General features: G+C 45.1%; 1 protein-coding gene across 3 annotated transcripts in view; it reads right to left on the bottom strand.

Moving 5' to 3' along the window:
* The window catches only part of LOC143299455 (universal stress protein YxiE-like), a 69360-nt gene that overhangs the window by 22549 nt on the left and 28292 nt on the right, over positions 1 to 18519 (bottom strand). The window contains exon 1 of one of the 3 annotated variants that reach the window (XM_076612666.1): positions 9160 to 9261. The exons of the other annotated variants lie outside the window; for them this stretch is intronic. Coding sequence (XP_076468781.1) covers positions 9160 to 9226 — 67 coding nt within the window. The 5' untranslated portion in view covers positions 9227 to 9261. Of the gene's footprint in view, positions 1 to 9159; positions 9262 to 18519 lie in introns of those variants that run through there. 3 annotated transcript variants of the gene reach the window in all.

Below are 18519 nucleotides of genomic sequence, written 5' to 3'. Positions count from 1 at the left end.
CTGTCCCGCTCCACTTCACCCACAACACGAAGCTGAACGCATCCCGGAAATCCAGACACCTCTCCATCAGCAACGTCAGGAAGTACAGGGACCAATCAGACCTCTTTGTTTTTCCCACCCCACAAAATGAGAGGAAAGCTTACACTGCACAATTACTGCGAAACCTGAACCACAGGGGCAACCCTCGTGTTTCCCGTGGGCGTTGTGTCCGGCTACAGGGACCAAGCAAGTGTAATATCCGGTTCAGATCGCGCGAAGCCATTTAGGGACAGGACGTCGGTGATTGGTTTGGTGACTGGTTCTGTTACTGGGTGGGTAGTGTGTGTGTGTGTGTGTGTGTGTGTGTGTGTGTGTGTGTGTGTGCGTGGATGAGAGAGAGAAAGAGGGGGGGCGAGAGAGGGAGAGAGAGAGAGTACTTGTGTATCTTTTGAGGGAGGGAGGGAGTGTGTGTGTGAGAGAGAGAGAGAGGACGAGAGAGAGAAAGAGGGGAGGGGGCGAGAGAGAGAGAGGGAGAGAGAGAGTACTTGTGTATCTTTTGAGGGAGGGGAGGGTGTGTGTGTGTGTGTGTGTGTGTGTGTGTGTGTGTGTGTGTGTGTGTGTGTGGCACACACAGACTTGTTATCATGGCTATCAAACTCACCAGACTATGCCGTTCCCTTTACTGACAGTTAGAATCGTTCCTTTCACTGGCAGTTTTAACACCCCTGATCCGTATGGCCCCTGGTCCCTGATTCAGTCTGTATGGTTCAGTTTACCGCCCACTTCACAACTGCCAGCCAGCGTCAGTATTCAGGCCAACCATCCCGGGGCAATGGATACAACTAATTCGATTTGCACGGCAAAATAACACAACTTCGCGCCTGTGCTCGATGGAGAAAACTAGTCCAATAAAAAATAATAATAATAATAAAAACATTGTGCACTTAGGAGCATTAATGACGTGTGGAATAGACCAGAAAATTGCGAAAAACAATACGAACGCATGATTCTCTCTGACTGCTGAGATTACCGAAATTGCGGTAGAACACTACAAAATTTCGGTTTTATTTAGAAAGGCAAAATGGTCATCGTCATCCGTGGAAACAAAAGTGTGGGGAAATATCAGTCGCCAGTTATCTTCGTCATCCAACTGTTGGGGACTGCTACAGTACTGTAAAGACCCTGAACTGTATAAGAACGTTGACGTGACGTCTGAAATATTATCAATATTCATCATTACTTATGTTCAGTATGTGTTGTTTCTGGCTTTCAATTGCCATTTTGTGTTCTATACTGACAATTCTGATGTTACCAACAGCCCTCGTTAGTTTTACTTATTTTTTGTTGTTTGTTGCTCCAAAATGTCGACCAGCTTAGTTTTATGTTGACGATTGGGTTATTGTATAAGCAGTACTCGGTGCTGTTCAATTTGTATCGTTTATAGCTCATGAGTATCATCTTCAGCTCTACATTGAGGATTAAATTAATACAAGTCTTCATTCCTTCTGTTGAATTTACGTCATAAATAGCTAACAGATGTCTTTTAGCTATATATTGATGACCGAACTATTGTAAACGATTAGTTCTAATCAATTCACTCTGTTCATTGTTCACGTATACCGGCTTTCTCAATGCTGAAGACACGTTGATAAACAGTTGCAAGGACTTTGGTTTATATATTATGATTAATAAACACAGAGAGAGAGACAGATGCCAAAAACGTGTTCTGAAAAAATGTTCAGACTTCATATGCCTTCAATGTACCTTTTATTTACCTGTGTGTTAGCTGAATCGGTAGCGTAAGCAGCACTGACTTGAAGTTATGTAACTTGTGAATGGAGAGAGTTACCACTCTTTACTATTTGTTCAGACTTCATAAAAACTAAAATCATTGGCAAGGTTTTACCAGTTATGAAACGCTGCGACCTCTCCGCGTGTGAGCAGATCTGGACGGTTTCCACCGCTTGTTCAGCGTGTAGGGGGAGTGGGGGGGGGGGGGGGGGGTGAAAGGTTACGAAAGCATGTGGTTCCGAAGTGATGAATGTGTTTACCTTCCATTTCACGATGCAGTTTCAGCCAGCCAGCCTGCATGCTAAGATGAGTTTTCCTTAAAACACAGAGTAATAAAACTGTGTCGCGAATAAATCTTGTATCTCATTTAAAAATCAAGAATAAAAAAGGGAAAAAACGCATCATCTACCGCCAGACAATGTGGCCATAACTTCATACCAATCAGGAATTACCCAGTATAATCATGAATAGGCCTTTAGCCATTTTTTTTTTTTATCTCAGAGGATAGGTATGTATGTCAAATTAATACTCTGTCACGTAGATTGAGGAACTCCTTAAAGAAAATGCTGCAGCAAAATAGAGACCCAGCAATGACACCCAGCCACAATGTTAGTCCAGAAGCAAGCAGCACCAGTTGCAAAAAAAAAAGTGTTCATCAATGTAAAAACACACAGAACAATGTGTGAGAATGGGCCATCAGAGAGGCAGCAGGGAGAATAAATCTTCTCCCTCCAGAGTCACTGTCATAGAAGAAATACCCCTCTTCAAAAAGAAAGTGCACATGTTCCCCGAACCCTCTTCAAAATTCTCACGATCATGCACACACGCAGACTAGCTTTATGTGTCTATTGTGTGGTTTTTCTTTGAAAACGCCATTGCAGATTTTAATGTTTTAAAAAGCAAGCAGCGCCTCAATGAAGCATACAAAGATATATATTTCACTGTGTTTCAATCGAAAACTTCCTGTAAAAGGTTTAAAACCAACAGTTTTTCCGGGATGAATCCTTTTCTGTACATATGTTTACCCAACGACAGGCGATGACTGAGGCGGTCACCCAGACGGGGTGAACGTGCGGCCGAGAACTGTGCCCTGTCGAGCACTCATCACTGTCATGGACCAACAACGCTACCCTTTCTGTGGACAAACAGTACATTCTGTGTGTGTGTGTGTGTGTGTGTCTCAGGGCGGTGAAGGGGGAGGGGGTATGTCTGTCTGCCTATCTATCTCTGTCGCTCTGCCTGTATGCCTGATGTTTCCACCCAACCCCCACCGCAGCCCCTCCACCACCTCTCTCTCTCTCTCTCTGTCTATATATGTCTTTCTATCTATCTACATGTCTATCTTTCTGAACAAAATCAAATGTCCCATCTTTTTGTCTTTACATTTGTTCATTATCTTTCTCTGTATTTCTAATAAACAAAATAATAATAATAATAACAACAACAACAACAACAATACCCGTGCAACCAAAAGCCTATGCAATGCTCAAATTCACGTTCTGTACGTATGAGTGAACGCGTCGTGACTGGACGTGCATTATGCGATACAAAAGTGGAAATACCAAGGCAAAAGTTCACACACAAAAACAGAGAGTGAATCGCAATCCCTAGCTGAAGTAACATTCGTGGAGAGTAATCACCGGGTTGCTATGGAGGTCACACCCATTCTGGAGAAGCGTAAAGTTCCCGACGATTCTTCTTTTAAAACGAAGACCGACGACGACACTGATTGCTGAGGTTCGCCAGACGGGTTTAACGTGCTGTCGGAGGCCAGGCACTGTTAGTCATCTGTCACTGTCAAATGGCCTTCGCGCGCCGATTCTTCGTCGTCTTCTATTCCTGGAGTGATGCTGGACCTAAAGCCTCTCTCTCTCTCTCTCTCTCTGTATGTTCTTCTGTTCTTTGACTGTTTTGAGTTATCTTTCGGCTATACTTTCAAACTGACATCTATGCGCACCAAAACTCATTAGCGGAGATAGATATGTTTGTAAGTCTAGTAAGTGCGCGTTTGGACTTTCAGTTGCAATCTAATTGTGTGACTTGAACAAGAATGATACATAAACTGATGAACTGGTGAAAACGGGAATCTCCAGGGAGAATTCCTTTGCTTTCGCAAAGCCTGTCACGAGCATTGTAGGCAGCCAATGAACAGCTCTGACTGAACGGCTTATCGGGGATGATCCAATCAGCACGCTTCTGTGATTCGGACTTTGTGAACGAGGCTGGGCGAGAATAAAAATGCATTGCAGTAACTTGATTTCCGGTTGAATTATTGGGGAGGATAGAAGCCTGAAACGTAATGAAGTTTTAGCGTGCGAGTTCAGTTATTTCAAAATTTTCTCTGTGTGTGTGTGTGTGTGTGTGTGTGTGTGTGGTGTGTGTGTGTGTGTCTGTCTGTCTGTCTGTCTGTGTCTATGTCTCTGTGGGTGTTCACCTCCTTTGACAGTTGAAAACAAACACAAATAAGCCAGGCAGAATGGAATTTTACAAACATGTAGTCATGCTTGACAAGACAAAGGCACAATGCCGATGAAAGGGGAAATGTCAGTCACATTAAACTAATGCCACCGTCCATGTGGATGTCATGTGAGCCTGACAAAAGGTAAAGATCATGGAAGAACAGGTAGTTCTCTCTCTCTCTCTCTCTCTCTCTCTCTCTCTCTCTCTCACACACACACACACACACACACACACACACACACACACACACACACACACAAGCACGAGAGAGAGAGAGAGAGAGAGAGAGAGAGAGAGAGAGAGAGAGAAACACAAAATGTCAGAATGATTAAATTTGACTAGAACTCTCTCTCTCTCTCTCTCTCTCTCTCTCTCTCTCTGTCTCTCTGTCTGTCTGTCTCAGACACACACACACACACACACACACACAAATAGTGGAGGGTCGGAATAAAGCAGAGACCGAAAGGGTCAAGGGAGAATGTTCACGAGCAATTTATCTTAAATAATCACACATGGAGATCATTCTGGTATTTCAGGAGCAGCGTCCACACACGCACTCCCTCCCCTCCGCACACGATGCTGTCTGAGAAACAGGAGGATCGGAGACAGGCAGACGGGAAAAGGGGAACACAATCTCTCGCCGCCTGTTAGAAGATAACATCGTTACCACACGTTAAATCTACTCAGCTCTGGCTGTCGGCAAGCAAATTTACATGTCTGGACGAGTTTGAGACGTAGTGCAGTTCCTGAAAACTTAAAAAAAATTTTTTTTTTTAAAGCTTCTAATATACTTGGCTTGTTTCCGACACACCCCATAATCCTGTTGAATATCAGTCAACACGGAGAGAAGTTACAGTGCTCTTCCATTAAGTCTGTTATTTATCATTGTGAAACAAAGATGTAAGTATAGAAAGAAAATAAATAAATAAAACAAACAAAAATGATACTTCGTGACTGACAAGCTGTCCCCAGTTCCAGTACTCGTTTCCTCAGCAACATCAACAACCATTTTTATACATTTTGTCAACAACAATACAAATGTACAACAGTAAATGCAATGACGCGAGCGGCAATCATCGTGACGTAATAATTTATTTCGTCACTTCATAAGTTACGTCACATCTCAGAACTGATTGAAAAGCAAATGCGCGCACCGGCAAGAGTGATGAGTTAAGCGCCTGTCAAAGCGAAAGCTGCAACAGATGCAAATGTCAGATTTTCTGCTCGTGCTGACATGAAATCCTCGCCACTATCCACTAAACCCTGTGTGATGGACTGAGAGGTTTTCTTTCGCACGAGACAATATATTTATATTGATTGAGATCCTTATATTCAACTTGCAGCCGCAAAGCTATTCCTGCGGAAATTCCCTTAAAAAAAAAAAAATCATCTTCGACAGCTGAACAAAAATAGATTCAAGAAAAACGTGGGTGACATCATAAATGCCAGATACAATTGTCCCCGGAAAGGGCAGCCCCCGAGTTTACAATGACAAATACCCTGAAAGCAGACAAGACAGCGACTCAAATATCACTATTTGACACGGTCCTTTTTTCTGCTGCTTTTGTGGGCAGCAACTCCTGGTAGAAGGCTTTTGTCAATGACCGTTTTTAATCCCTTTTTTAGGCTGCCGTATTCTGTTTTCGGGGACAGGTATGTTCGTCTTACCATTACTCGCAAACACTGACTTGGATCACGGGATTTTTAACGAGCCGATTTGATCCCCTGTTTGCATTATATATATATATATATATATATATATATATATATATATATATATATATATATATATGCACACACACACACACACACACACACACACACACACACACACACACACAAGTTAGAGAGATAGGACAGTAAGTTTACACTTAACGCTGATCTTGAAAATCGGGAAACTTTACGCCCTTCACCGAACTCGTACTGCCGGAATACAAACCATGAATCTCAGGATCACTCGGACAGAAAGTCAGACGCTCCAACCATTACGCCAATGCACCCGTCATACGGCCGTGTCATAATTCGTTTGCTGTCACAAAGTGCAGCCCAGAAAACAATACTGCCGCTGTCAATATTGATTTGCCAGCCGGCTGAAGTGGAACCCAGGGAATCAATATTGCCACTGTCGGCATTGGTGGAGGACATAGCTCGTTTGTTTCCACTTATGTGGAATGTCAGAATCTGACTCCGATTATTGTTATTGGTTGGCATCAAGAAGGCTACTCCTGGAATGTAATATAAACATTCCCCCTGTAATGTTGATTAAACATTTCCTGAAACAGCAACTACAGAATGCAATTCAGCGATGCAATTTGAACAGCAGGTATGACACAGGAGTAATGAACACCCTCGGCACAAACCACAAACTGTCTGGGGGTTTTCTTTTCAGAATGGGGATCTTCACAGTAATACACACCGAAGATCCATTTGGACTGCTGACACAGGACCAGTCATGGAATCAATGTGTACGGGGTTGTACACGCAACGACCGAAATGAACAGTGTGTGAGTGATGGAAAGGATGCCACTCACATGTCACGACATATGTTTTTTTTTTTTTTTTTTTTTTAAATAAAGTTTCGCTTGTGGTGAACTCTGCATGTATATTACCCAAATATGTTCTATTATTCGGCCGGTTGGGATGGGGAGGGTAAGGGGGTGAGGGTAAAACGGCTATTTCAGGAATGCCTTGTGTGATCGATCCAGTGCCTGGGAGCAGCGCGGCCAATTAAAAAAGTGCAACCCATTGTTAAACCCGTGGGGTTGGTGGAATGCCAGCTGTGGAAGGCTTTGTTTAGACGCACCTAAATAGGCATCCCCCCCTCCCCTCCCCCCACCTCTTTCTGTGGTGCGTGTGTGTGTGTGTGTGTGTGTGTGTGTGAGTGACTGTGTTTACGTCCTTGTTTGTCAGACAGCGTGTGTGATCTGTCAATCACAAAAATAATCAAGTTGTTCTGTAAGCCAATCCACGAATAAATGCACGCATTTAAATAGCCCAGCATGACAAACACGAACAACCGGCCAGCAGGTACAGACTTCGGATAACTTGCGGGTATATACTGTCACGACTCAACTTCTTTGAAATTATAAATGGTCACATTTGTGAGAAACTCATCCCAACTGCTTTTCTCCTGAATTCCTAACACAAGCACTGCACACTGAACGGTCGAGTTTGACAGAACTGAATATGAAGGAATTAGAAGAATAAAACAAAGAAGATAACGCACAGAAAGCACGTGCACTTACAGCAAGTGTTCAGCTCAGCCAATGGCTGCCATTCCGAGCCGTATAGCTCATACAGCATTACCAACAAAGCTTACGGTGGCTTTTCTGATCTATCGTCGGCTGCAGTACTGCAAAGAGTTCAATAAACTGTTCCGAATCCACTGGAAACCGAAAAGATATCGAAGCAGATCAACGTGCCAAATTAGAGCTTGATCGAAGTATCCACGTGAACACTGGTCCAGTACAGACACGGCAAATATAATGCTTTGCCCTTTTCAGGGACTGATAATAATAATGACAACACCACCACCACCAACAACAACAACAACAGCACTGTGGTGAAGAAAAGGAAAAAAATTCTAGTGGCAATTTTAGAAACAATATTCTGCCGTCTGGCTATGCGCAGTGACACGGTACCAATCAAACGCACTTACTAATACATGTGTGGTTCGTCCGTCGGGATCGACGAGGACCATCTAGTCATCCTGGGGGTGGGTGGGTTGGGCTCTGTGAGTGCGCAGATGACTGGTCAGGCCAATTCGCGCCCGGAAGGTTCTGACGCAGTGTGGACAGGGGATGGTGGCGGCTGTCGGGGACTTGCTGGCCCTGCTTTTCCTGGCCTGTCTGCGTTGCTCTGCTGCAGCGATTCTGTTGGCCTCACAGGAATTGGTGCCTTTGTGGACAGCTGAACGCCACTTTGGTCTGTCCATTGCATTCAGCTCCCATGTGTCGTGGCTGATGTTGATGGCCTTCAGAGAAGCTTTCAGAGTGTCTTTGAAGCGCTTCTTTTGGCCTCCATGGGCAGTACGGCAGTTTCTTAGGGAGCCGGTGGTCTGGCATGCGAACTACATGGCCTGCCCAGCGCAGCTGGGCCTGCATCAAGATGGTGTAGATGCTGGGCAAGTTTGCACGAGTGAGCACCTCTGTGTCAGGGATCTTCTCTTGCCACTTTATGCCGAGAAGTTTTCTGAGGCTGGTGGTGTGGAAGTGGTTCAGCTTTTTGGCGTGGCGTTTGTAGACCGTCCATGATTCACATCCATAGAGCAGTGTGGTGATAACTATGACCTTGTATACTTTGAGCTTCGTCTCCAGGGTGATGCCTCTCCTGTTCCAAACGTTCTTATGGAGTCTGCCGAAGGCAGCGCTGGCTTTAGCGAGTCTGGCATTCACCTCGTCGTCGATGACAACTATGCGAGAGAGTGTACTGCCCAGGTATGTGAACTTGTCCACCGCGTTCAGTCGTTGCCCGTTGATGAAGATGTTTGGTTCAACGTAAGGCTTTCCTGGAGCTGGCTGGTGCATCACCTCAGTCTTCTTTGTGCTGATTGTGAGGCCAAAGTTGTCACAGGCAGCAGAGAACTTGTCGACGCTGTGTTGCATGTCAGCTTCGGAGGCAGCGTTGAGAGCGCAGTCATCAGCAAAAGGGAAGTCGCTGACGGAGGATGACTGATGACTTGCGCAATGACTTTGTTTATAGTGAGGAGGAGTTGCGCACCGTCGACCTCACTCTCTTGTCCGAGACCGTCTGTATCCAGTGGCAAGACGAGGTCAAGACGACTGGAGATGGAAACGGATGCAGTGGATGACCAGGATGTCCTATGTACCTCATCCTGCCCTCAGCACTCCGCAGTGCTCTGCTGCAACCGCCTTCCTCTCCGTTGAACCATGAAGGTTTCTTCCGCAGAAGAAATACATGTACACGTACCTGTAGAACCATAAACATGGCAAAACAATCCAAACCAGTCAGTACCAGTAAGTACCACGGTACCCATCAGGAGGGAAGGGGTGTTTGGTGGAGGTATTACAGAGGGGAGGACTGTACCAGTACAAACGTCGACATCCACAGGAAGCGGTCAATGGCTTGTTGCCCCACTTCCACAGACGATCGACGGCTGGCGTCAAAACGTCGATTCCTTTAATGGGCCTGCAGTCTCCAGCCTTCCCGGCAGTCCATGGGCCGGTCATGTGATCGAAGAGATCTTCGTAATCTCCCATCGTCTATTCGCACTACTGTAATGTGTCGGAAGTGTGGTGGTTGTGTTGCATGTATCGCCAGAGCGAGGACTATCGATCGTCTGACGAGTGAGCGTCATAATGTGTTAATGGTTTTGGGGAGAACCCAACCCCACCACCTCCCGCCCCCATCCACACCCTGAAATCATCCTTTTCCTCATCCCCATACTCCTCTCCCTCAATTTTCATCTTCCTTACTCTGTGTGTGTGTGTGTGTGTGTGTGTGTGTGTGTGTGTGTGTGTGTGTGTGTGTGTGTGTCTGTGTCTCTGTGTGTGCGTAGTGTGTGTGTGAGGGATGGTGAGGGGGCGGGGGGGGGGAGAGATAGAGTGTGTATGTGTGTGTGTGTGTGTGTGTGTGTGTGTGTGTGTGTGTGTGTGTGTGTGTGTGTGTGTGAGTGAGTGAGTGTGTATGTGTGAGTGTGTGTGTGTGTGTGTGTGTGTGTGTGTGTGTGTGTGTGTGTGTGTGAGAGAGAGAGAGAGAGAGAGAGAGAACGAGGGAGGGGCAGAAGAAAATTACGGGTGCATGGGGATGGAAAACACCAGACGCTACGGAATAAGAAGTTTTCGGTTTGAACTGGACAGACTGTTAAAAAGTAATTCAATTCATGTAAAAGCCGTAATGCACTGTCGAGGCCCCTTTCAGTTATGAATGCATGAGGAACCGTTTCAAAAACTTGAAAAGGAATTCACACTAAAAAGAATTAACAACTGTTTGAATTGTTCATCAAACATCCCGACCTGCCACACTGGGATTAAACTTCGATCAAACGGACCAATCGGAAATATGTGCAATATTAAAATGTGCCGTTACTGAAACATCTGTAACATATAAATGCCTTTCGCAAATAAGAATGGCCATTACTGCTCATTGTGGACGCGAACAAGTTATGGATTCATCACATGTCCACAACACACCATAAAGAATCTTTATCTTCCAAATGACACTGGTGTGAAAAGAATTACCAATGCGCTTCGTGTAAGCATGGTCTCTTCTCCAGGAATTCTTTTTTGTTAATGTTTTGTTTGTTTGTTCGTTTGTTTTCCCAGAAACGTAAAGGGGGTGGTGACGATTAAGTCTGAATACGGTAAATTTAACAGAATTGATGTTCTGATTCATCATTCCACTCTTCTTGTTATACTCTTTTTTTTTACGCTAAACCGGTCTCTCCGTCTCTGATCAAAAGAGGAGATAAAGATTTTTTTTTTTAATAAGTGTGATATGTAAACCATTCTTAGCCAATCACATATGTCTTCACGCCGTCTTTGTCAAATCAGTCAGCCACTTCGTTCCGCTAACCACCAGCACGGCGATGGATCCAGGCCAGACTAATGCATTAGTGATCTCTCCTTGGTGTATACAGTTCACGGATCACAAAGATACGCTTGGTGATCAATGGGGAAAAACAGCAGAATGGCGAACCTTGCTGAGTGAAGAGATGATGAATCGGACCGTGATCCGTATTCATATCAGACGCTGTGCAGTCAAGGTCGGGGGAAGGGTGAATGATTAATGTATCGACCAGCAACAGCCCGACGAACAGCAGACAGCGATTCCCAAAAGCAGGCAATCTTTTCGCGAAGAGCGCGAAGCTATTTTCAGAGCCAGAACCTTAGCTCTTTGTTCCACTCATACATCTGTGTACTAACATGTACGTCTCTGTGATTCCGAATTTTTCAACAGGGCGAGTTCTGTTGTATACACAGAGCCGTCAGTTGGTGGGCGGTTTTTGTTGTTCTTGTGGTTTGTTTGTTTTGTTTTGTTTTTCTCCCCTCCTCCAGGGGAACCGCTGAAGATCTGTATTGTAAACATGACGTCGTGTGGAAGATGTTCCGTGAAGGGTCAATGCTCAGTAAAAAGCGAAGACAGAGAAGCAGACTTTTTGTCCCTCCTTCGTGTGTGTGTGTGTGTGTGTGCGCGCGCGCGTCTGTGTGTGCATCTGTGTCTGTGTGTACGTCTGTGTGTTTTGTTGAATGTCTACCCAAAATGTTTGTATTAGACGCCCCCCTCCCCCAACCCAAAACATGTGTAAATGTGCGCGTTGAACCCGAAAAAAATCATTCTCCCTCTTGTAACTTTCCCCAAGGCAATAGCATTACGAAACTGCTTCTGTGTATTAAAATCACTCACTTCAAAATCTAACAGCTGACTTCCTGAAAAAATAATGCGAACGCAAAAATTTCACACTCAGAACGGTACGTTTGATTTACTTGCCTTCAAACGTCTCTTATTGTTCTTGTGACATCGGATTTGGCGCTGATCTGCTCCAACCGTTTCAGTTTCAGTTTCTGAAGGAAGCGTCACTGCAATCGGACAAATCCATATATGCTACACTACATCTCCTAAGCAGATGCCTGACCAGCAGCGTTACCCAACGCTCTGACCACACGTAACAAACATGGGTCCCTGACTTCGCATTTGCTGGCTCGTTTAGTACCCAGCAGCTGCAGTACACGGACCTCTGTTCATACACCGAATGCCCGATCAGTCCTGCAGAACCAACACAGCTTCCACACATGTGAAGAGAAAGGCATGGGTACGAGTTTGGTGCAGTGAATTAGAAAAGACGGCGGATGACAATTATCAATAAGATGAAAATGCAAAGAGACAGCATCAGAATATGATGATGACGTAAAACAAAATAGGGGTGGGGGCAGGGACGATGGACGTGATCGCCGGGTAGCTAAAGCGTTCGAATCTCCTGGGTTCGAAGTTAAATCTTATGCCGGATGAGTTATTTTCCCAGCTTCCAAATCGATAAATGTAAAACCTGCTCCTGCCTTACTCCATTTTGTTCATGCACACAGATCGAACATGTAAAAAGAAAATGAAAATTGAAATGAAATAATCATAATAGAAATGCCGTTCTCCATGAAAATGTTCGATGAGTTGTTGAAATACGAACATACCCAGCACGCACATCAACCAAAATGGAATTTTGGAATTTGTCTACCGAAATGGGGTAAAAAAAATAAAAAATAAAAAAAAGGGAAGAAAAAAAGGTGATATATGAAAAGCCCATTTGCAGGCAAGAGTGAACGAGGGGATTGCAGACCGGGAACTCGGAACAAGAAAAATAGGGACAAGGCAAGAGGTGACTTCCATGTGAAGGAAAATAATCAGAAGGGGAAATAGGAAGAAAAAAATAAAGACGATGAGGTGAAACAGTACGAGAGAACACATAGTGGAGATGGGATGTGAGTGTCTTCACGTTGAAAATAAACAGTATAAAATTGGAACGAGAAAAAAAATGCGAAGACATGGTGAAAATGTAATGTAATAACAGTGAGAGATAAGACAAAACTAAAACGGCAAGCTTCTCCTTTATTTTTCTCCCACAGCACAAGAACGGTGATCGATAACCTGCCAACTAGACATATCACCCGGACTGTGTGACTTTTCCTCTCCTATCACAACATCACGCTATGCTATCAATCAAGCCCACATAACGTACTGTTGTAGCACTCTAGTCAATACCCCGCAAGCATACCCCACACCCACACAATACCTCCCCACAAAACAACCACCTTTCAACCTTTTCCCCATCTAACTCCCCCCAATCTCCGCCCTCAAAAACACACCCTCCATTTCTTTTTTTCCTCCTGGTAGTAAGGGAAAAAAGTGTCCCTCGTCTAACTCTCAAACAAAAGAGATTTTGTCTTTCCCTCTCGGCAGTGGTATTCTCAAGACTGCTCCGGCAAGAGACGAATCAATATTCTGCGCGATCTCGGACCATCGCTCCATCGCAATTCCGCAGGGAGAGTTCTTTGGTTCCGACACGCAAACAGTCATTTAAGTCCGATTAACAATGAACTGATCACTGATTATATGTGGATTTAAAAACGTGTGTAATTTACTGTTGATGGTTATCGTCTTTGTCTTTCAAGGAAATATCTACAATCACCACCATTATTTACTGAAAGTAATTAGTGCTATTGTTTTGCCAACACAATTCTGACAAAACAATAAATCTACCGAGGAGGCGAGAAAATAAAACAACATAAAACATGAATGAATGAATAGATAAATAAGTAAGTAAACAAATACACATTTGAAAAATAAAGAGGCTGACAAACAAATAAACACATAATATTAATCAGTGACAATAACAGTTTTACGTTATCTATTCTCTAATAGGAAGTTACACACCATTCACGGTCCAAGACCCTACTGCTTGTTCTGTTGTTCATGTGTTTGTCTCCAAGATCTCTAACATTTCAAAACGCCCAGCCTCCACCGACCACTGCCCTGTTGATATCTCGGATCTTTAACTAATGACCTGAATCTCATCCCCTCGGATCTTTAACTAATGACCAGAACCCCATCCTTCGGATCTTTAACTAATGACCAGGATCCCATCCCGAAAACGGAGCATGGCTGCCTACATGGCGGGGTAAAAGGTCATACACGTAAAAGCCCTCAGTGTACATACGAGTGAACGTGGGAGTTGCAGCCCACGAAGACTGGAATCCCGAGCTGGGCCCAGAACTGTTCCCTTTTGTATCGATTTCTTTTCTTTCTTTCTTTTTTTCTTTTCTTTTTTTTACCCCCTTTTCTTGCACGACATTCCGTTAGTTCTGCGTCCAGGAATGTTCTCTCTCTCTCTCTCTCTCTCTCTCTCTCTCTTTATCTGTCGCCTTTTTAAGTCGGTCTCCGCCTGCTGTTCGCCTGTGCATGTTTTCCCCAACGCTTGAGATGTTCGCTTGACTGACTGAACCGCTCTGACACTCCGGGGGTGTGTGCTTAGCAACACTGGAGTAAACACCAGCTGTCTTTCTGCAGTGATGTGCCACTCTGACCCTTTGTGCTGTGTGTCCTCTCTCTCTCTTAAGAAACTGTCGACAATTCCTCTTGGAAGTTTTCTATTCCTCCTGTCTTTGTATCCACCAGCACCACCCCTCTCTCTCCGTGAGAGAGAGACAGTGTGTGTATGTGTGTGTGCGTGTGTGTGTGTGTGTGTGTGTGTGTGTGTGTGTGTGTGTGTGTGTGTTTGTGTGTGTTCGCTTGTTCTTCAACGTATATGGTAATCGATGAGAAAGGAAAAAAGCATAGATAATGGGACCGGAAAGAAGGGAAATTAGTCTTTACTTTCCATAACTTTTTGCATGAATCCCTGACTGTACAGCACCATCAGCTGGAAATGAAAACAACATGCAGATTTTTCAAGCCGACAAGAGGGCATCCATTTCGCCCAGTCGTCAAGGACGCAGCAAAGAAGTAATGAGGTGTTCTAGTGCCCCACTGCACGCGACACGACGCCAGTCAGTCAACGTAAATGCGTGCGCGCGCGCGCGCGCGTGTTTATGTGTAGGTGCACGCGCGCGTGTATCTGTGTGTGTGTGTGTGTGTGTTTGCGCGTGTACGTGTGCAAATACACGTGTGTGCGTGTCTGCGTGTTCGTGTGTGCATGAGTGCACGCACGCTTCTAGAGGGGATGAATTATGCTAACTGCCTGGCGCATCCACCACGCCTTTATTCACTTATCTTTAGTAATTCATCGGGGGATACCAGCTTAAGTTGGCTGGCTGGCTCCGTGTCAAGTGCAGTTGTGAAACTCACGTCTTGAGTTGGTAGTGTGGTCGTCAGAGATTCTTCCACGGTTTCTCTGTCAAGTAGGTGCCAATGCGTGCGGGCTGATACATATTCGCTACACCACAGCTGCGTAGTAAATGAATAAATTTAAAGAATAATCAATCAATCAATTAATCAATAAATAGATTTTTTAAAATCAAATTTAAATCAAAATAAATAAATAAATAATAAATAAATAATCAAGCAATGAGAAAGCCAATGCAAAGAAATGTATGCGTGACCTAGTTTCGCCCCTGTGATCTGGAAATCGTCGTATCGGGCGTGATCGCAGCGTTCATCAATCCGAAAGAGCAATCCTATGTAGTCACGGCCCTCTATATCGATTGCCTGTGCCATGCCTTTTTCGCCACCTCCCCCTCGGGTCGTCAGAACAGAAACACTAGAAAATCCATCCTCACAAACGTGCTTGTTCCGTGAATACAAATGGCAACGTTACATGTGATCGTCAAAAAAAGGAAAAAAGAAAAAAAGAAGATAAATGAATGAATAAACAAACAAAAAAACCAAAAAAGGGGGGAAATAGGAGGATGGAGGACCCTAAAAAAGAAAGGAAAAAACAAGAAAAGAAAAAAAAGTGGGAAAAATTGGAGGTTGGAGGCCCCACACAGAGAAAGAAAACAACTAAAGAAAGAGAGACAGAAAGACAGACAGAAGGAAGGAAAAGAAAAGAAAAAGAAAGGAAGAAAGATAGAAGACTCACCGTGGGGCGAATCATGTAAAGGGCTGGTGCCCAAAAAGTGAAATTTAATCAATATGTCCAAAACGAATTCGTTGCTTCGTGTTCGTAAACGCTTAGCCGACCACGAATACCATTCCGTACCAAGAAAACAAAAACGAAACTACACAATATGAAAACCATCACTATTTTACCATCATATGAATAACTGTAATCGAAAGACTGTTTACACAATATGAAAACCATCACCATTTTACCAGCATACGAATAACTGTAATCGAAACTGTTTTTTTCTTCTGCACCGAATGAAAGTCACTGGTAAATTTCAAGAAATGGATATGAAATGAAGTTTTTGAAACATACTGTTAAATTCACAGAAAGCAAGACCTGAACTGGACAAACTTGTAGGTGTAGGCCACGTCATTGTTAATGCCTTAACCTCAAGCGTTCCTGAAGCCAATTGGCTTACATACTTCACTTGTCCTAGTACCCCTACTTTGCAGTGTGGGCGCACGTACCCAACGAAATACACAATTCAAATCCTTCACCCCAGTCACCCATTTCATTCGTGGAGGGGGAGGGGGGGGGGCGGGGAGGGGGATAGAGGATGGGGATTCACAGTTCAAATTCCTCATCCCCATCCCTCATTTCATTCGAGAAATTGTGGACAGGGGGGAGGGGAGACTGGGGTGGGGGGGCTGGAGGGTAGAGGATGGGAATAGACGGTTCATATCCCACCCGTCCCCCTATTTCACTCGGTACGCTTGGGCGGGGAGGGGAGGGGTTGGGGGTGGAAGAGGATGGGAATACACGATTCAAATCCCTCCCACCCCCCTGTTTCACTCGGTAAGTTGGGACGGGGGGGAAGGATGGGAATACACGGTTAAAATCCCTCACACCCATCCCCCTATTTCACTCGGTAAGTTGGGGCGGGGTGTGTGTGTAGGTGAGGGGGGGGGTGGTTAGGGGATGGGAATAAATACACGGTTAAAATCCCTCACACCCATCCCCCTATTTCACTCGGTAAGTTGGGGCGGGGTGTGTGTGTAGGTGAGGGGGTGTGGTTAGAGGATGGGAATACACGGTTAAAATCCCTCACACCCATCGCCCTATTTCACTCGGTAAGTTGGGGCGGGGGGCGTGGGGGGGTGGTGGTAGAGGATGGGAATACACGGTTAAAATCCCTCACACCCATCCCCCTATTTCACTCGGTAAGTTGGGGCGGGGGGCGTGGGGGGGGGTGGTAGAGGATGGGAATACTCGATTCAAATCACTCATCGCCATCACCCCCATTTCATTCGGGAAGCTGGAGGATAGAGGATGGGGGTAGACAGGTGGGGGTGCTTTTTATCTTTTCCCTGTTGCCAAGTGCGTAATTGCTTTACTTTTTCCACACGCCCTTCTCATTGTCCACTGTCTGTGGCAGCTGTCCAAATCTTGATGCCGGGGGTGGTCATTTTGTGTTCCTTGTCAGCAGACTAAGCCTTTCCTGGGCCCTTGTCATTCTTCCCTTCCTCCCCCCCTGTCTGTCTGTGTTTCTGACTGTCTGTCTGTCTGTGTCTGTGTCTCTCTCTGTCTCTCTCTACATCTTTGATACGCTGTCTTCTCTCCCTTTTTCTCCTGTCATTTTCTCCTGCTGTTTGATCCCCTCTCTTTTCTCCTCTTTTTATTCCCCGGGAGGTTTGTTGTTTTTATTATTCTGTCGTCCTCTTCTCGTGTTGTGTGCTGGTGTACGTGTCTGTAGTGATTCGCTTTTGTTTTTTGTTTTTTTGTTTTTTATCCAAGTTTCTTTTTTTAGGGGGGTGAGGGGGGATTGAAGAAGCAAGGCTAGAGGGGGGTTGTTTTGAATGTTGTTCTCATTGGTTTACTATTAAATACAAGCTCTGTGTGTATGTGTGTGTGTGTGTGTGCGCGCGCGCGCGCGCGCGCGTGTGTGTGTGTGTGCGTGCGTGTGTGTGTGTTTCAGTGTCTTGAATACATGAGCGTGTGTGTGTTTACGTTTGTGTGTGTCTGCGCGCTGACTTTCATGATTACGCGAGTGAAACAGCACAATCACACTTCGTGATTATGCCTCAGAAATAACATAACCACACCCACAGAAACCTTGCTGGCAGCGAGAAAGAGACGAGCGTACTGACGAGAGCTGCAGACTGGACCAGGGGAGTCCGGTGATCCATATTGACAGAACGGACCGGAGGGGAGTCCCTTCTCCCCTGTCATCTGTCATTCCCCTCACATCGATCGTCTGCCATGTTGTGCTCCTCTCTCTCTCTCTCTCTCTCTCTCTCTCTCTCTCTCTCTTTCCCCTTTGTCTCTTTCCCCTTATCTCCCCCCACACACACGCGCGCTCGCACACACACACACCCATCCCCTCCCACTCGCCCCCGCCCCAATCTCCTCGACGGCAACATAAAAAAAGCCACAAAGGTTTATGTTCAACCCTCGTTGATAAAGCTCTCTTTCTCTCTCCTTTTTTTTTTATTCCCAGGGTGGTTTGTTGTTTTCATTATTCTGTCGTCCTAGATTCTAATCCTAGATTAGTTTATACGTTGTCTTTACGAGGGTAGGATGAAAACAGGACGATAAGTGCCTATTCCTTTTCCCCCAATAAAAAAGTTTCGATCTCTCTCTCTCTCTCTCTCTCTCTCTCTCCTTTCAGGCCTGGTAATACCCCGTTCTGTTGTTTATAGGCTCCACCCCGCCGGGGTCGTTCACAGAGTGCTTTACGTCATAGAGAAACGGTTAAACTGACGTTACGTGATCTATAGTGACCAGTTACCAGTGAG

This window comes from Babylonia areolata, chromosome 25, assembly GCF_041734735.1.
Source record: "Babylonia areolata isolate BAREFJ2019XMU chromosome 25, ASM4173473v1, whole genome shotgun sequence".
NCBI lineage: Eukaryota > Metazoa > Mollusca > Gastropoda > Neogastropoda > Buccinidae > Babylonia > Babylonia areolata.
This window is presented reverse-complemented; position numbering and strand designations above follow the sequence as displayed.